The sequence below is a fragment of the Taudactylus pleione genome, unplaced genomic scaffold (assembly GCF_031769625.1).
Source record: "Taudactylus pleione unplaced genomic scaffold, aTauple2 ptg001565l, whole genome shotgun sequence".
NCBI classification, from domain to species: Eukaryota; Metazoa; Chordata; class Amphibia; order Anura; family Myobatrachidae; genus Taudactylus; species Taudactylus pleione.
In genome coordinates this window covers 45,634-66,208 of record NW_028285962.1, presented here as the reverse complement: position 1 = coordinate 66,208, position 20,575 = coordinate 45,634, and the positions used below count along the sequence as shown (strand labels likewise).

At 45.3% G+C, this 20,575-nt stretch overlaps 1 protein-coding gene across 1 annotated transcript; it reads left to right on the top strand.

Moving 5' to 3' along the window:
* The first annotated feature begins 2,108 nt into the window (after positions 1–2,108).
* LOC148442359 (olfactory receptor 51E1-like) lies at positions 2,109–11,233 on the top strand. Its single transcript, XM_088464036.1, has 2 exons — positions 2,109–2,161; positions 9,541–11,233. The coding sequence occupies exons 1-2, from the start codon at positions 2,133–2,135 to the stop codon at positions 10,535–10,537; spliced, it is 1,026 nt and encodes a 341-aa protein (XP_088320162.1). The 5' UTR covers positions 2,109–2,132; the 3' UTR covers positions 10,538–11,233.
* Positions 11,234–20,575: the final 9,342 nt, after the last annotated feature.

The window sequence follows — 20,575 nt, the reverse complement described above, 5'->3', positions numbered from 1 at the left end:
TGTGTACTGAGAGAGATCACACTGACACAGGTGAGAGATGTATAACTGACTGGGCACTGAGAGAGAGCACACTGACACAGGTGAGAGATGTATAACTATGTACACTGAGAGAGAGCACACTGACACATGTGAGAGATGTATAACTATGTACACTGAGATAGAGCACACTGACACAGGTGAGATATGTATAACTGTCTGTGCACTGAGAGAGAGCACACTGACACAGGTGAGAGATGTATAACTGTCTGTGGACTGAGAGAGAGCACACTGTCACAGGTGAGAGATGTATAGCTGTCTGTGCACTGAGAGAGAGCACACTGACAAAGTTGAGAGATGTATAACTGTCTGTGCACTGAGAGAGAGCACACTGACACAGGTGAGAGATGTATAACTGTCTGTGCACTGAGAGAGAGCACACTGACACAGGTGAGAGATGTATAACTGTCTGTGCACTGAGAGAGAGCACACTGACACAGGTGAGAGATGTATAACTGTCTGTGCACTGAGAGAGAGCACACTGACACAGGTGAGAGATGTATAACTGTCTGTGCACTGAGAGAGAGCACACTGACACAGGTGAGAGATGTATAACTGTCTGTGCACTGAGAGAGAGCACACTGACACAGGTGAGAGATGTATAACTGTCTGTGGACTGAGAGAGAGCACACTGACACAGGTGAGAGATGTATAACTGTCTGTGCACTGAGAGAGAGCACACTGACACAGGTGAGAGATGTATAACTGTCTGTGCACTGAGAGAGAGCACACTGATACAGGTGAGAGATGTATAACTGTCTGTGCACTGAGAGAGAGCACACTGACACAGGTACAGTAGTTGGAGATCACAGATATAAATGGATGGACACTAGTGTAGAACCCAGCCCTGTCCATGTATGTGACCTGTGATTACGCTGCTTCCGTTCACTCTGATATTATATTGTCTTGTGTGGTAACTGAGCTATATACTTATATGCTTCTTATAGTAATTATTCTGCTAACAGTATAAAAAAGTATAAAATCAGTATAAAATCAGTATGTACAGTAGTGTACTGTACATCTTATATATGTTGTATGTAGTATTTATCCTATATATGCTGTGTGCATTATTTTCCCTATGTTTGTTGCATGCAGTATTTCCCCATCTATGCTGCATGCAGTCTTTTCCCATCTATGCTGCATGCAGTCTTTTCCCATCTATGCTGCTTGCAGTCTTTCCCCATCTATGCTGCATGTATAGATTTGAAAAGTCTGCATGCAGCATAGATGGGAAAGTTTCTCTTGCTTACTAAAAGTGGTAAATGCAGTAGCATTTGCAGGAGAAACTGAAGCAGGAGACATTGCCAAGTTGGGGGAGAGAGGCCAGGATCCATCGGCTGACAGAGATTTTCTGGCCTCTTTTGAGCAACTGCATTCCCCCTGGCTTAAGAGACAACATGGTCACTCAGCTGGCAGAGGATAACACAGATGCTCTGATGCTGCGTCCAAGGATGTACTGTAGCCCAGAAAAGTAATACATGCACGAGGCGTGATTCCTCCTGCTCCATTACCATAATCATGTTATCGTGCCATGGTATCATCTGTGATAGCAATAGTGTCACCCCCTATCTGCTGCCTAACCCTAACCCTTATAGTAGCCTAGCCCCAAGGTAACACTTATATGGTCTGTTGACATTGTTACTATATACCGTGACAGGGATAAGTTACCCAGCCCACCCAGAGCCCTGCTGGAGTGGTGGCTGCTGGAATGAGCCTATTGGCACCACCATGGTAGTCCTGTGTACAATGTGTCTTACAGAGTCAGTACTTGGCTGGGCTTTATTTCCTGATAATGAGTTATTGGAGACAGTGTCTATGTCCTCATCTGCTCACATTAAGCCCAGTAACTTCCTTATTCTCCATTTATAACCCACTGTGATCATATCACTCAGCAGATCCTGTATGTCTCAGTCACCCTGCTGCCCTCATTGCAGTCTCTACAGTCTCAGGCTTGTGACCACCTCCCTCCGCTGCCCCTGCTGTGCCAGTGACTGCCACACCCATACCAGGCAACTATCTGAGTCAACCTGTGCACCTTCCCTACCACCTGGCTGCTTTCTGGAAGATGGAAACCTGCACCCGCTGCACAGACACTAATGAGAGACAGACTGTACATTATTGACAGGTACAGACAATGCAGCTGTGAGAGAGAGAAAGAGTGTGACATATAATGTGTGTATTGTAGCTGAGGAATAAGCATTACTATGGTGTCTACCCTTCCAGGGTTGCGGGGGTTACCCTAAATATATTAAGTATGTTACTTGGTCTACAGTATTTAAAAAGCAAAGCAAAATGTAGCACAAACATATCGCACCTTTCCTTTTGCAATTTTCACCGTGTTTATATTAGGGTTAAGCTGGTTCGAATTTCTGAAATCCGAACACCCCCGAGACCCCCCGATCCGAGCCGGGAACTGAGTCCGGCTCGGGTTTTCCTGCCTGACTCGGAACTGAAATCGAAGCAAAACGTCATCATCCCGCCTTCCGGATCTCGCGGGTTTTGGATTCTATAAAAGGTACCGTCTTCAGCGCCATTTCTCACTCTGGCTGTGGACATTGAAGAGGGAGGGTGGGAGCTAGGGCTTTCTGGGAGACAATGGAATCATTTGCCTCCAGGCTCCAGCCCTTAAGGCGGCACCCTGCGGCATTGTCCCCGGGCCCTTCTGGGCACTGCTATGGAGATGGAGCGATGATCAGAGGCGTCTATACGGGGGGGTGCGGTCACACCCCTTATTTGCCAGGTGCCCGCTGAGTGTGTTACCAGCGGGCACCCTGCTCCTTCTTTCCCCCTGGCGGTAGCCGGAGAAACTAAGCTCACTCCTGAGCACTACAGGGAGTTTACTACAGGGGGAACTACGGGATGCTTACTACTGGGAGCACTATAGGGGGGCTTACTACTGGGAGCACTATAGGGGGCTTACTACTGGGAGCACTATAGGGGGCTTACTACTGGGAGCACTATAGGGGGCTTACTACTGGGGGCACTACAGGGACCCTTACTACTGGGAGCACTATAGGGGGCTTACTACTGGGAGCACTATAGGGGGCTTACTACTGGGGGCACTATAGGGGGCTTACTACTGGGAGCACTACAGGGGCCCTTACTACTGGGAGCACTATAGGGGGCTTACTACTGGGAGCACTATAGGGGGCTTACTACTGGGAGCACTATAGGGGGCTTACTACTGGGAGCACTATAGGGGGCTTACTACTGGGAGCACTATAGGGGGCTTACTACTGGGAGCACTATAGGGGGCTTACTACTGGGGGCACTACAGGGGCCCTTACTACTGGGGCACTGCAAAGGGGGACCACTTCTGGAGGTACTGCATAGGGGGTCCATTACTGGGGGGAACTACATAGGTGGCACTGCATAGGGGGACCACTACTGGGGGAACTGCATAGGGGGGCGGCAGCTGGGGCTGGCATAGGTGCTGGGGGGTGGTACATTTTAATTTGGGGGGCACCAACATTTATCTTGCCTCCAGGCACCTGGGATGGTTATGGCACTGCCTGGCTGGGCTGTGTTATGCTGCTATTGTCCATAGGGGCTGGCTGGGCTGTATTGTGCTGCTATTGTCCATAGGGGCTGGATGGGCTGTGTTGTGCTGCTATTGTCCATAGGGGCTGGATGGGCTGTGTTGTGCTGCTATTGTCCATAGGGGCTGGATGGGCTGTGTTGTGCTGCTGTCATAGGGGCTGGCTGGGCTGTATTGTGCAGTCAGTTGTCCATAAGGGCTGTGTCCACTCCAAAGTCTATAGGGGCTGGCTGGGCTGTGTTGTGCTGCTGTTGTCCATAGGGGCTGTATGGGCTGTGTTGTGCTGCTGTCATAGGGGCTGGCTGGGCTGTGTTGTGCAGTCAGTTGTCCATAGGGGCTGTGTCCACTCCAAAGTCTATAGGGGCTGGCTGGACTGTGTTTTGCAGTGTCCCATAAAGGCTGTAGTCCTAGAGGGGTGCTGTAGTGTTGAATTGTGTGCACAGTAACCACATGTGCATCAACAAAGTAGTGCCAAGCATGCGCCTGTGTCATAAATCAAGGGCCGGCTGGCTTGTTGGCCTTGCTGGTTAAAGGATGCTGTAACCCCCAAAGTGCACTCCAAAAAAAATGTAAACATTTTTTTTGTGTTTGTGAATTGTAGCCACACATGTATCAACATAGTAGCGCCAAGCGTGTGCCTGTGTCATAAGTAAAAAGCCGGCTGGCTTGACCATTAAAGGGTGCTGTAACACCCAAAGTGCACTCCAAACAAAATAAAAAATAATTTTCTGTGTTTGTGAATTGTGTGCACTGTGGCTGCACATGCATCAACAAAGGAGCAGCACCAAGCGTGCGCCTGTGTCCCATAAGTCTGTTAAAGGGTGGTGTAACCCCCAAAGTGCGCTCCACAAAAAATAAACAATTCTTCTTCTTTTTTTCTGTGTTTGTGTGCGAAATGTATGCCCAGTAGCCGCACGTGGATCAACAAAGGAGCAGCACCAAATGTGCACCTGTGTCATAATTCCAGGGCCAGCTGGCTCATCTGTGCTCCAAAAAATAAAAAACATTTTTTTTTCTGTTCGTTACTTGTGTGCGCTGTAGCCGCACGTGCATCAACACAGTAGCAGTGACAAGCGTGTGCCTGTGTCATAAGTCAAGGGCCGGTTTGGACATCTGGTCCGGACTGAAGGATGTGCCAACAATTTCTGACATGTCTACTGTCACTGCATATGATACTGTCACCACTGACAAAATGGTGGAGGATTACATCGGTGACAGCATCCAAGTAGGCATGTCAGACAGTCTGTACCTGTACTGGCAGGGAAAAGAGGCAATTTGGAGGCTCCTGTACAAACTGGCTCAATTTTACCTGAGTTGTCCCCCGTCCGGTGTGTACTCCGAAAGAGTGTTTAGTGCAGCCGGGAACCTTGTCAGCGAAAGGCGTAGGAGGTTGCTTCCACAAAATGTGGAAAAGATGATGTTCATCAAAATGAATTATCAACTCTTCCAGGGAGACCAGCCTCCAGAATGTACAGAGGGACCTGTGGTGGTGGATTCCAGCGGGGATGAATTAATACTCTGAGGATGACGATGTACACAACACTGAAGAGGGTGAGGAATCGGTGGATGAGGAGGATGAGGACGACATCTTGCCTCAGTAGAGCCAGTTTGTCCAGGGACAGATTAATTGCCAGCTTGTTTTGTGGGGGCCCAAACGAACCAATCATTTCATCCACAGTCGTGTGGCAGACCCTGGCGCTGAAATGATTGGTTTGTTAAAGTGTGCATGTCCTGTTTATACAACATAAGGGTGGGTGGGAGGGCCCATGACAATTCCATCTTGCATCTTTTTTTTTCTTTGCATTATGTACTGTTTGGGGCCTAGTTTTTCAAACTACCATCCTGCAGTGTCACTCCTAGATGGGCCACGTGTTTGTGCCGCCCACTCGTGTTGCTTAGCAAAGTCATCCAGCTACCTTGGTGCAACCTTTTGGCCTAAAAACAATATTGTGAGGTGTGAAGTGTTCAGAATAGACTGGAAATGACTGGAAATTAATGTCATTGAGGTTAATAATAGCATAGGAGCAGAAAAACCCACACATTCTGTGATTTTAGCTGTATTTATGCTTTTTAAAAAAAAATACAGGTCCAAAACACATGCATGAAGTGCATGGCTGGCCCTTGTGGTAATGGGTTGTCCCAATGAGGAAGTTTCAAGTATTTTTCACATTTGTGAATGATGTTTGAAGGGCAGCGTAAGGCAGGTGCATTCTGACAGGGCAGGTTAAACTGCCTGGTTGTGGGAGCAGTCTACCTTTAAGGACTTTGAGGTTGGTGTCAATCATTAGTCTTAACCTATAGGGTTCTTTGGGAGTTGGGCCTTGCTGGTATATTAGGTCTGTTATTCAAAGATTCAGCCTCTTTGTTTCTGGAAATTTCCAGCAGGGGAATCTTGCTGTCCTCTCCTACTCTTTATTTTACTATTCATTTCTTCTCATCTCTTTTTAATTTCTGCCTTTCTTTCTTGTCTCCTGATTTTTTCTTCTGCTCCAGTCACATCTGCATTATGCTTGCGGTCTCTCCCCCCCCCCCCTCTTTTCTTTGCCTCCATTTATTATTAATAGCTGATTGTTGCTGCCATGCCCCTGCTGCACGCTTAAGTGGTCTGCCCGCTTGACTCCCGCTGCTGAAGCAGGACCAGAAGGGAGCCGCGTGGCTGGCGGTAACATGGCCTGCCGTGACTCTGGATCACGGTGTGAGTCACCATCTGTGACAACAGTGCCAGTGTTGGAGGCTGCTTCAGCAGCCCCATCCCCTGGTGGCGTTTTGCTCCTTCAACGGGCCCCATTGTGGAGAATAATGATGAGAGACGCGGTCCGCGCAGCTGCAGCGGGAGTGTATCTGGAGGCCTTCCATCACGTGGCAGCGGGGTCAGCGGGGCCTCTGCTCACCCCTGCTGCTGGTGCGGTTAGGACTCTGGTAGCTGCTGGCTCCGGACGCACAGGAGCGTTAGAAAAGTGAGGAGGAGTAGGACTCCTGCTGTGGCCAGCATGATGGTCAGGGTGGGGGGAACAAGCTCCGGGCCCCCCCGTTCTGCAGGGTGCTGCTGTGCAGGGGGCCATGAGTGCTGCACACCGCCACATATCTTTCTGCGCCATTGTATAGTCAGGTAGTGGCTGAGGCAAGGGCGTTTTTTTTGGTCCTTTGGCACGAGGCACACATGCCCGCCGTCATTGGAGCAACAAGTGAGGCAGGCACGCCTATGCAATTCTCATGTGTTAATTCACAACCACCGCTTTTACTTACTAGCCTACCCTCCCGATTCGGCCGGGAGCCTCCTGAAAATCAGGTGCCACTCCCGGCCCCCCGGAAAGGCAAGCCTCCCGTCCCTGGCGGTCCATTACCTCACAAATATAGATAATAGGGGCACTTGTAAATGGCTGTTGGTTTGAGAATATTATAATTTATTACACATTTCACAATTAAGACCTATTTACTCCAATACACAGATGGAATAATTCATAGGACCTATTGCCATGATATATCTGTAAAGCAGGGATCCGGCTCTGAGTACACAAAAAATTATAAACATACGTATAAAAATCTATGTCAAGGTCATGTATAAAAATAAAATTTTTTTAAATCAAACACCGGTCTTATTAGCATGGGTATAAGCAGCAGAACATGAGGCATAACTTTTCCGTCACAGCCAGTAAGCGTGCGACTGATAAAATTTAATTTGTTGGCAGCGCAGTTCACGTCCACCTCCCTAGCAACGGCGCAGTCATCTGCATACACACTTGCAGAACACTTTGGCCCCCCTCCCCGACGGGTCAGATTTTGCATGCTTTTTGGTTTGCAGGGGGTATTAAGTCCTGGTGCTGCGCCCTTGGTCAATCCTACGTCTGCGAATGTGGCTATGGATTTTGTGCCTGTTCTCCCTTCTCCCTCCTCTGCAGGTGTTGCTGCGGCTATGACCTCTGCTGACCAGATTGATGGCGCTGTGGTTTGCAGAATAGATTGGTTGCGTTGCTGAAATGGGTAACGTTAGCTGGGTGGACCAATTTGAATTTCATTTGCTGAAATTGGCATTTGCAATGGCGTTTCATGGCGCATTTCGTGTTTCGGCGGCTGCGCTACTTTATCGGGACGTATTGTGTGGCAAGTATTCTCTGTTGCGCAGGATGCATCTCTTTAACACTGACTAGATTGGGTGGGGTCGCTGGCTAGCTTTGCAGAAATGTCAGGATGATGGGACCTGCTTGGTGCTTTTGGCACATGTATATTGCGACAGCGCCCAGAGTGTGGAGAAGCGTGGTTGGTGCATCAGGATGGGGTTCCAGTTAGTAAATATACCTATTTGGTCAGCTTTTTGCAATGGTGTATTGCAGCTCTCGGTCTCCCTGCACACGAATATAGCACTCATTCGTTACAAATTGGGACTGCCATGTCTGCTGTCGCTTCCGGTTGTCCAACGTCAGAGATTCAGGCTCTGGGTAGGGGGAAATTCAGAGCATTCCGTCTTTATGTACGTTCGGGCAGGGCGCTTGCTAGCGCTTATTTGGCATGCTAACCAGGGGTTTAGACTACTCACTTCCAGGGGTTTGGAGGGATTTTTCTTTTTCCTATGGAGGCAACAAATAGTTTCCCCATATAAGTAGAAAAGATCCTAGTAGGTTTTGTTTTTACCTCCAGCCTGGTTGGAATGTTTGTGTTTGTCACTAACATCATTATTGTTGTTTTATGTTGTCCTCTCTGCGGTTTGCAAGTGTGCATGGTGTGGTTTGAAAGTTATTGGTTCTTCAATACTTTTATTGGGGCGTCTGATGTCTACGGTGCAAATTTCTGGTCGGGCTACAGTTTTGATCATGCACTTGGATGGTGATGATGGCAGAGTTGTGGTTCATAGTGCACTCAGGTTCAATGACCTGCATTCATTTAGGACTGATGTGGTCCTTTGTCAGATGCAAGTTGGATTATGTTTGTGGTGGAGTTGTGGTGCATAGTGCACTCATGTTCAATGACCTGCATTCGTTTAGGAATGATGTGAGCCTTTGTCGGAAGCAGGCTGGATTATGTTTGTTGAGGCGTTGTTTAAGGTGATGGTGGAGTTGGTTTGGTTTGTTTGGTGGCGAGCTGCGGCTTGAGTTGCCTCGCTTTGACGGAAAGGACGGTAGTGTGCTTTTAGTTATACAAATTAGATGGGTGCGCTCTCCTGGTTCAATGTTAGGCCAAAACCGTCCTCACCGGGAGATGACACATCCCGTCCGGGCGTGCTTTTTGCATTAGAGTTGAACACCAACGGTGATGTGATTGGTCTGAGTGTGTCTGTGGGAGTGTCTGTTCTTTGTTGTCCGCCACCATACTAACTTTAAGCTCACAATCAAGTTCAATGGGCAACATCTAATTATCTAATTCGATAGCCCAAATTCAATATTTTATTAATTATTAATTAATTATTAATAATCTAATGTCAAATAAGTCTGTAAGGTATAGTGCACTTATCAACTATTGGGAGTTTATGCTCTGCACATGCACCGATCAGCATTGGTGATGTCAGCCTGACGCTGATCTGGGGGCTGCAGGAATGTGTAAGGAGAATTCAATGTTGTTACATGCCTCCCCCTGTCACCCACTGCCTCCCCTATCAGCCCCTGCCTCCCCCATCAGCCCCTGCCTCCCCGTCACCCACTGCCTCCCCTATCAGCCCCTGCCTCCCCCATCAGCCCCTGCCTCCCCGTCACCCACAGCCTTCCCCTGTCACCCACTGTATCCTCAATCACCCACTATCTCTACTTGTCACCCAATGCCTCCCTAGTCTCCATCAGAGTATGGCCTCCAATGTTAGCGATTAAGTATCTCTGTATGCAAACACCTCAGCTACACACCTGTGACACTCCCATAACATGCCCATAAGATGCCCGTAACACTCCCTGTACTTGCTTTTTTATACTTTGCTGCTAACTCTGAATAAGCCTCACTATCAGGAAGAACATTAAGATTTGTATGCCTAATTTCTCTTACAGGAGATCATGGACCTCCTGTGATGGGACACAGGTCATGTCGTTAGACAACAATTCCATCTGCAGCGATAGCGGTGACTTCATCCTCAGCAGCAGTCTGCCCTCGGCTGGGCCCCATTTCTGGATCGGGTTTCTACTTGTCTCCATTTACCTGGTGGCTGTGATAGGGAACCTCACTCTCCTGTACATCATCAAGGTGGATCAGGAACTACACGAGCCTATGTACATTTTCCTTTTCATGCTATCAGCTGTTGATTTGTCGGTGGCCACCACGGTCATGCCAAGAATGCTGGGGATCTACTGGTTTGACTCTCGACAGATCACTTTCAATATGTGCCTGACCCAGATGTTCTTCAACCATTTCCTGTCGGCAATGGAGTCTGGGATATTGGTGGCCATGGCTGTAGATCGCTATCTGGCTGTTTGCCACCCTCTACGATATTCTTCTATTTTAACACATAAGACCATCACAAAGATCTCTTCAGTCATTGTCCTCAGAGGAGCAGCTGGTATGATCCCCATGCCATTAATTATCAATAGGCTCTCTCTATGGAAGCACAATCTCCTGACGCATTCCTACTGCCTACATCAGGAGGTCATGAATTTGGCCTGTGCTGATATAAGGGTGAACATTATCTATGGTCTGTTCATCACCCTCCTTGTCATGGGGGTAGACTGTTTGTTCATATTTGGGTCCTACCTACTGATCATCAAGACAGTGCTTGCAGCAGACGCAAACTTTAAGGCCTTCAGCACCTGTGCCGCACACATATGTGCCGTCCTCGTCTACTACATACCTCTGATTGGTCTGTCTGTGGTGCACAGGTTCAAAAGCAACACAATTCCAAACCTGCATATCCTGTTTGGGAATATTTACCTTCTACTCCCCCCAGTGATAAATCCTTTAATCTATGGCATCAAAACAAAGCAGATCCACAGAAGGTTGATCAAATTATTTAGTAAAATGACAAAACATGGTACAATGCCCCGGAAACTGTGATATGTTGCATATGAGTGATACACGAAATAGTGGTTGCTCTAATCAATTTATTGGCCCATCACAGGTGAAGGGGTATGAAGGAGGTTTTAGTCTAGACAATAGTCCAGCAAAAGAGACATGTATTCTACATAATAATAGTAATGCAGAGATCTAATTTACAAAGATCTGCTAACATATGGTAAGCCTCCAGCCACGGCAAGGCATCTCTGCTCTGGTGGTCCTACACTACATGATAATAGCATCACTTTAGGTCATATAATAATGTATTTCTAAATTGACAGCTAACTCACCTGGAAGCAGCCCAGGATCCTCCAATATGGCACTACAAGGAAACCCTTCAGATACTGATCCTGTACTGTACATTCCTCTCAGGACAGTGATACACATAATAGTGGTTGCTTACTCAATTTTATGGCCCATCACAGATGGATGTAAGGGAGGGGCTAATATTGAGTAGAAAAAGCACCAAATCCCCAAGTGCAATGCAATATGCCAACAACATGTTATATATAGAGAGAACACGGTAAAAATGTTTCTTAATAGCTTCAGAGCAGAACGTACTAAGCATCATATCTGCAATGCGGTACATCCCGCCTATTCTCAGGTACATACTGTTAATTACACCCATACGTACTGGGAAATGGGATTGAAATTACAAAAGAACAACTCTCCTTATAAAAGTTGTCCTTTGTCACCACCTCGGAAACAGGGGCTTCCATGTGTAACACTCAGAGGTCCTTCTGGCATCCTTAGAAGGACACAAGTGCTGCAGGGAAGCTGGGAGGGATCAAATTGGATCCCTCTCAGTGGGCATCTTGATAAGAAGACCATTGGCTTCTGGTGCTTAGTTCATTTAAAAAATGCGGTAAAACTCCCAAAAACTGCATTTTCTGTGGTTTTACTGTATTTCTGCCCTTAGTACATACCGCCCTCAGTGACACTGTCATCTTCACCGTGATATATGCTGTGGGATGTAACATTATGCTGGTAGATAATATTGCAGATTTCCTATATAATACAGAATGTGCAATTCTCAGTCCTGCAAACCCAATTGGGACTACTGTAGTATGTGATGGTTTTATTATGCAATAAAAATGAAAAGATAAGAAATATAAAAGTCCAGTAGTGGGATGCTCAGCCTGGTGATATAACAGAGCTGCTTCCTCCTAATTCTGTCAGGTCCATATTCAAAATGTCCTTGTAAATAAATTGTGACCTCAAAAATGTTTCAGTTAGGTTTTTTTGAGATGTCTAAAAGCCTGAGAGATGTCTGAGAGATGTCTGAGAGATACATGAGAGATACATGAGAGATACATGAGAGATACATGAGAGATGCATGAGAGATGCATGAGAGACGCATGAGAGATACATAAGAGAAGGATGAGAGATACATGAGAGATGCCTGATGTCTGCGAGATGGATGAGAGATTTCTGTGAGATGGATGAGAGTTGTCTGCGAGATGTATAAGAGATACATGAGAGATGTCTGTGAGATGCCTGAGAGATGGATGAGCGATACATGTGCGATGCCTGAGAGATGTCTGCAAGATGGATGAGAGATATATGAGAGATACGTGAGCGATGCCTGAGAGATACATGAGCGATGTCTGCAAGATGGATGAGAGATACATGAGAGATGTCTGAGAGATACATGAGAGATGTCTGCAAGATGGTTGAGAGATACATGAGTGATGCCTGAGAGATACATGAGAGATGTCTGCAAGATGGATGAGAGATACATGAGAGATGTCTGCAAGATGGATGAGAGATATGGTACATGAGCGATGCCTGAGAGATACATGAGCGATGCCTGAGAGATACATGAGAAAAGACACACAAAAAAATTTCATAGAATAAAAAAAAAGAAATGAGAACTGTAAGGGATTGATTGGTTGGTTAAGGCTACCTTTATTACTTATATCTTCATTATTTTTAAAAAATAACCTTTATTATTGCTATTTTTAAACAGTTATTTTCCCACCAAAGACAATAGATACAGATTGTTAATAGATACCGAACAGGAAGTCAGTCAGCCCTTGAAAGGGAAGAAGAGAGATATAAGGGGATTTCTATAAATAACTAGTGAAACATCAATCAATGAAATATAATTCTGTGAGGAACAACCACAATTTCATCCAAGATATCTGAGAGATGCCTCAGAGATACATGAGATATACATGAGAGATACATGAGAGATACATGAGAGATACATGAGAGATGCCTGAGAGATGCCTGAGAGATACATGAGAGAGATACAAGAGATACATGAGAGATGCCTGAGAGATACATGAGAGATGCCTCAGAGATACATGAGATATACATGAGAGATGCGTGAGAGATGCCTGAGAGATACATGAGAGAGATACAAGAGATCCATGAGAGATGCCTCAGAGATACATGAGATGTACATGAGAGATGTCGGAGAGATATGTGAGAGATGCCTCAGAGATACATGAGATATACATGAGAGATGTCTGAGAGATACGTGAGAGATACATGAGATATACATGAGATATACATGAGAGATGTCTGAGAGATGCCTCAGAGATACATGAGATATACATGAGATATACATGAGAGATGTCTGAGAGATACGTGAGAGATACGTGAGAGATACATGAGATATACATGAGAGATGTCTGAGAGATGCCTCAGAGATACATGAGATATACATGAGATATACATGAGAGATACATGAGATATACATGAGAGATGTCTGAGAGATATGTGAGATATATATGAGAGATGTCTGAGAGATATGTGAGATATATATGAGAGATGTCTGAGAGATATGTGAGAGATGCCTGAGAGATACCTGAGAGATACATGAGAGATGTCTGAGAGATATGTGAGATATATATGAGAGATGCCTGAGAGATATGTGAGAGATGCCTGAGAGATACATGAGAGATACATGAGAGATACATGAGAGATACATGAGAGATACATGAGAGATGCCTGAGAGATACATGAGAGATGCCTCAGAGATACATGAGATATACATGAGAGATGCGTGAGAGATGCCTGAGAGATACATGAGAGAGATACAAGAGATCCATGAGAGATGCCTCAGAGATACATGAGATGTACATGAGAGATGTCGGAGAGATATGTGAGAGATGCCTCAGAGATACATGAGATATACATGAGAGATGTCTGAGAGATACGTGAGAGATACATGAGATATACATGAGAGATGTCTGAGAGATGCCTCAGAGATACATGAGATATACATGAGATATACATGAGAGATGTCTGAGAGATACGTGAGAGATACATGAGATATACATGAGAGATATCTGAGAGATGCCTCAGAGATACATGAGATATACATGAGATATACATGAGAGATACATGAGATATACATGAGAGATGTCTGAGAGATATGTGAGATATATATGAGAGATGTCTGAGAGATATGTGAGATATATATGAGAGATGTCTGAGAGATATGTGAGAGATGCCTGAGAGATGCCTGAGAGATACATGAGAGATGTCTGAGAGATATGTGAGATATATATGAGAGATGTCTGAGAGATATGTGAGAGATGCCTGAGAGATACATGAGAGATACATGAGAGATGCCTAAGAGATAAGTGAGAGAGATACATGAGACATGCCCGAGAGAAGCTTTGGTGGAGCCCATCTTGCACATGCTCTAGTACACAGTAGACTAGCGGGCATCTCACATACGCAATGCTCAGGAATGGTGCAGTGCCGAAACTGTGACCTATACAGAGTTGGACGGCATATTTCCCGGTGTATCATTCGGGTGCACTGATGATGATGATGACGACAAAAAGGGGTAAATTTACTAAGAATCGAGAATGGTCGAGTTTGGTTTTTTAATCTCGATTTGCATCGCCGAGTCTAGGGTGATTTTCCCGTTTTTCATCTTGCAAATTTACTTAGAAGTGAGTGTATCTGAAAGTGAGATGGCCAATGGTGAGGTAGATTGAGATATCTCCCCCTGAAAGTGAAGATGAGATTAGTCACCCGAGATTGCAGTGTGTTCTCTCTGCGAATCTCTCCTGAGCTAGCAGCCTGCACATACTGTATCAGTGAGATATATCAGTGAGATATGTGCTGGCTGCTTGTGTGTTAAGACCTGTAAAAAATGTGTTAAATTTTATTTTAAAAAAAATCACCTCTCTCAGCCAATGAATGGCTCCTCCATTGAAGTCAATGGAGGGAACAGCAGAATAAACTTTAGTAACCTGTGGCTCCCCAGTCCTGGTAATGTGGGAAGTATGTGTGAGTGTATGTATGTAATAAAACTGTATTCTCACGGTGTGTGTGTTATGTGTTTTTTTAGACATTTCTTTACAGGTGAACTATAGGTACCAGTGGGCCCTTAATGTACTGCATGCTGGTACTTGTGGCTCTCCAAGTACCAGCATGAGGGGGAGGCTTGCTGGGACCTGCAGTTTAACTGTAAAGGCAATGATGATATTTCTATTTGTTTTTTTACACACCACATATACTATCAACCCGTCACCCACCATCCAGGGGTGGCAAGGATAGCCCCGAGCTATCAGCCAAGGCCAGGGGTGCCCTGGAGAGGGGGACCCCTTTATTGGGGGTCTCCAACTCCCCAGGGTTCCCTGGCCTTGGCTGACCAGCAGTCTGGACTGATGCTGTGGCTGGGTTGCCCACTAGAAAGGGCTCCCCTGGCTGTGGCAATCATCCCCCTGCTAGAAAGGGTCCGGTGCTGATTTTAATTATAGGGGGACTCCTACACAATTTCTTTCCCCCTTTAATTAAAACCAGGACTGGCCCTGCAACCTGGTGCTGGTACCTAACTTACGGTGGAACCCTACTCATTTTATGAGTTTTAGGTACCAGGACTGGATAGCAAGTCCGGGGCTGGTTAAGCTTTATGGGTGGGACCCGATGTCATTTTTTTAAATAACATTTAACACATGTTTTACAGGTCTTAACACAAGCATCCAGTCCGGGGCTGGTTAGGCTTTTTTTGGGGGGGGGCCTATATAATTTTTATTAAATATACCCTATTTAAACTATTTAGAGGCAGAAACATACACAAATCACAATGATTTATGTATGTTTCAGCCAAACTCGCAGCTCTGGAGGTGAATGTTTAAAACTGCAATTTGGCAGAGAGTTTGCTCCTATCTCACATGAGATTGTCATCTCGATTCTTGGTAAATTTGCAAGCTGTATCTTTTAGGTGTAAAGTTCTTCCAAGTTTGCCCGATGGTGATAAGATTTGAGTTTGCTATCTCACCCTGAGTTTTACAAGTGAGAAGAGAGAAATCTCTCTCTAACTCTCCCCACTTTGCCTTTAGTCAATTTGCGAGTTGAAAATCATGTCTAAACTCTCCTGAGATTGGCATCTCAACCAAACTCGATTCTTAGTAAATTTACCCCATTAGTGTCCATGACTGGCTGGGATATATGATATATTCTGTGTGGTGTAAATGGCTTACATTGATAGGTGCCTCTTTGTGGACTGTTTTCGCCTGTTTATAATTGTCGGACATAATCTTCGCAATGGTGGAATGGAATATGTTCAATATCCTGATGTGTGGGACGCTGGTGCTTAAAATACCAGTGCTGAAATCGCGACATGTTAGAATCCCAGTGCTAGCATCCTGAGGTAAGTAGCGGGGGTTAGGGGTAGGTCAATGGTTATTGTTAGGGTTTAGGGTTAGGCCCTAGCGGGAGGGTTTGGGTAAGGTACTATGGGGGGAGGGTTAAGTTTAGGGTGCAGGGAGGGGAAGGTTAGGTTTAGGCCCTAGGGGGGAGGGTTAGGTTCAGGCACTGGGGAGAGAGGGTTAGGGGTAGCGAGAGGGGTGGGATACCTACCGACAGATGTTGGTATCCTAACCATGTTGGGATGCAGTGTATCATCAGTGACATTGTTAGTTAGGGCCATGCTGCCGAATACAGCATGGCTCCCGCCATCGCTTTGTCGCTGCCGACATTGGCAAGTGTGTACACACTTGGCAATGTCAGCACCCCACTGAGTCCCATTGCTATCGAGGTCTTTACACACTACACATCTAAATACAAATAAGGAACAGTACCTTGTGCCTCAGACTGCTGCTAAGTATTATATCCAAGGTTCACCAACCTAAACAGTTCCACATAAAAAATGGAATAATACACCAGCACTATCTAAACAAGTAAAAGAACAACACAGAAAGATGTATAGATATGACCAGGATACATGTGGTCTGAAATGTGTTGATGGTGGTGGAACTTGAATATTCCTGTACAGCAGAAATTCTATGTCAAATGGCTGTTTTTTCCATCTGGCTGAGATCTTCTTGCTCCACAGGTTCATGTAAGGAGATCAATAAGCCTACAATAGTCTTAATCTTCTGTTTTGAGTTTACCAATGGTAATCCATGTTTTATGTTTTCTGGAATAAATTCACTCTTTTGGAGAAGCCTTTATGTGAACATGACAAGGTGTATATAGGTGATACACACTACACATCGTCTAGTGTGTACCGGACTTAACACTCAGCACATGTCATAAAAGCATCATTGTCATCTAATTAACACTTCACATGTCACAGAACCAACATTCCACAGGTGACACAGAACCAACACACCACACATGACATGGAACCAACACACCACACGTGACATAGAACCAACCCTCCACAACTGACACAGAACCAACACTCCACATGTAACACAGAACCAACACTCCACATGTAACACAGAACCAACACTCCACATGTAACACAGAACCAACACTCCACATGTAACACAGAACCAACAATCCACAACTGACACAGAACCAACACTTCATACTGTATGTGCCATAGAAGGTAACACTCCACATACAGTACATATCTTAGGGCCTGATTTATAGTTGTTTGCAAACAAGATGGAAGCCACTCAATGCATGTTCAGGACCTGCACTGCTCATGTGCCAGTTGGTGTCTGCAATGATGATTCCAAAGCCACGGCATGATTGACCAGCATTACAAAACTGATGCGGTTCCGACCATACAGAGCTGCTATTCCCTGTAGTTATCTCCCCATCCTGCCCACTTTACTAGGAAGTGGGTGGGATGCGGTGAGAATGGGTCACTCTTCCTGGGGTGCAGCAGGCTATCTGAGTATTCATGAGCTTCCTGCAACTTCTGGGAGGTAGGTAAGTATGGCGCAAGCCTTTAAAAGTATCAGTGCGTTTTCATCAACAAGTAGATCTTACTACAGTAACTGCTTTGGGGCTCATTTACATTTGGATGCAAGTAAGTTTTATAGCATGCCTGTCACGGTCCCCAAGTTATGTATGAAGTACTCAAAATACTTGAATAAGGTTTATTAATGCTGTCAGGTTAAATGAATAATAATTTATTAGCATCAAGGGTTAAGGCCCCCATACATCAGCAATTGATTGCAGCCAGTGGCGTATCTGTAATGGGTGCAGAGTGTACGGGGCACATGGGCCCCCGGGTCCAGGGGGGCCCCACACCGCACACACTGCACCCATATTATTTTAGACTTGCCTGTCCGTGGTTCCACGTCGGGTGTCTGCGCTGCTCAGAACACCGGAAAATGGCTGCGTGGCCATTTTTCTGGTGTTCTTCGCATGCGCAGTAGACTCCGCGCACTAGAGTGTGCCCGGACTCTACTGCACATGCACAGAATGCCGGAAAAATGGCCATTTTCCATCATTCTGCGCATGCACAACAGACTCTGGGCACATTCTAGTGCCCTTGTAGGATAATCAATTTGTGAATAGGTATAACTCAGATTGGTGAATGATGCATCCGTTACGAATGAAAAAAGTAAAAAACAGGGGGAATATGTCCATAAGCGGCGTCCCGCTAAGGTGATGTCTATTTGGGATGGATAAAACAGATGCCCGGGATGGTCTTCTTTGGGACAAAGAGTACGGTCGCTGTTATTGGGGAGAGGTTGCCTGGCTCCAGCATGTTAATACCAAGCGGCGCAGGTGCCGAATGGTGCCTGAATGAACAGGCTACCTCCGGCAAGCCACACCGCACAATGGTAAGTGCTATAGTCTGCGGGGGGGATGGCACGGATGCAGCGCTAATGAAAGCAGTGCACCGGGCGTACTCCACCACAGATGGGGGACTTACCTCTCTACCCACGCGGGCACTGCTCCTGTCCTGTCGGCTCTTTTCCACTTGGTGGTGAGGCTTGCTTCCGGGGTTGGTCACGTGACTTGAGGGTTCCAAATAAAAGCGTCCTGCCGTGTAGCGGGGAAACTTGATAACAGTTCCTAGTTCCTGCACGCTGATCTGGGGTCTCTGGTAGTAGTAAACAATAGGTGAAAGAAGATGAAGTTGGCTAATTGTGCAATGGTCTCCAACGCGTTTCAGCCTTTAGGCCTTTTTCAAGGAGGTAGTGGTTGTAGTGCGGCAGTCTCTATAAGTAGTTGAGGGGCGGTTCACACATATGCAGATGGGTCTGTAGTGATTGGTTTAACTGATAAACACTCTGGATTGGTGTGATCTGCTGTCCATCATATAGTTAGACAGGGTGGTGACAGGTAATTATACTTAAAGCCATCAGTCCTAGTGTGAAACATCGCTGATGGCATTACAATAGTCATCTAAATTATAGTCCCCTAAAGGTCTTGAACGGGGCAATCAGTAGGTCAATGATGCAGATCTTATAAACTGCATATATAAGTATATCTGTTCCTCACACCCTAAATGGCCAGGGTGGGGCATTTGCAAGAGATGAGGGTAAACAATGTAAGCCAAATGGTGATGATCACATTATTTACATATAATTGACATGACTTCGTTATATTTATTTAAGCCCCTGGGTGCAAAAGTCTTCAGTTCGTGCATCCACTTAAGTTCTTGTTTGTTTATTTTGTTAATGAAATTGCCTCCTCTCCAGTTTGGTTTTATTTCCTGAATCCCTATAAATGATAATGAGCTATAATCACTGTTGTGAAAGTCTTTGAAGTGTTTAGATAAATTGTGCTCATCCAAGCCTTTTTTGATATTACGTATATGTTCGCTGATACGTGTTCGTAGTGGTCTTATAGTGCGGCCTATATATTGTTTCTTACAGCCACACTCAAGTAGATATATCACTCTCTTACTGTCACATGTAATTCTATCTTTGATCTCATATGTGGTGTTCGTATATTGTGATTGGAAAATACTTGTGGGTTTGGTACTTCGTTTGTGGCAGTTCACACATCCTGGGCATTTGCCACAGTAAAAAAATCCACTCTGTGATTTATCTATGGTGGTTTGCCGTTTGGTGGTAGGGGCAATATGATTATGCACCAATTTAGATCTTAAATCTGGTGCTTTTCTATATACAATATTAGGATGTGGGGGTAGTTGATCTGCTAGTATTTCATCCTCTAAAAGTAATGGCCAGTGTTTCTTAATGATTCTTTGTACATCTTTGTATTGTTTTGAAAAACTGGTTATGAAGAGGATCTTACTCTCTGATTGATCTAATCCCTTGTCTTTATATTGTAGAAGTGTGTCTCTCTCTAATTGTTCTATTTCTTTGAAAGCTTCTCCTAAGGTGGTGTTGTCATACTTTTTTTCAATGAACTGGGTTGTTAGTTCTTGTCCTTGTTTGATGAACTCCTCCTTCTTTGAGCAGTTCCTGGTTTAGCGCATACTGAATAAATTAATCTAATTTTATTTCCCACTGTTTTATACTTTATTGCTTATAGCCATCTTTCAGGTAATGATATCTACTTCCATGATTATTTATAACACCTATTAAGCCCGAATACAGGCATTTACACTTGTCACCAGCTACTTGCAGTTTTTCTATTCTGACATATATACCATTTGTTATGTATGATTAAGACTGATAGTTAGTATTATATCATTTTGCATCAAGGTGCAGCGCTGCAATACTCTCCTTTGATATATTTACTTTGCAGGTAGGGGTACCTGTCAGTTGTTAGCAGCTCACCCTGTGTTTAGTTATCTTAGTGCGCAGGCCGACTCCGTTATATCACATTCTAGTGCCCGGAGTCTACTAAGGCTCCGGTGGCTGGCTAGCCGCGTCAGTCGGATGCCAGCCACTGGGGAGAGAGGAG

Excerpts from the sequence above, each read along its gene's own strand:
- LOC148442359 (XM_088464036.1), top strand. The coding sequence starts at position 2,133 with ATGAGAGACAGACTGTACATTATTGACAG. Across the intron at positions 2,162-9,540 it reads AGACTGTACATTATTGACAG|GAGATCATGGACCTCCTGTG; the intron begins GTACAGACAATG and ends TTTCTCTTACAG.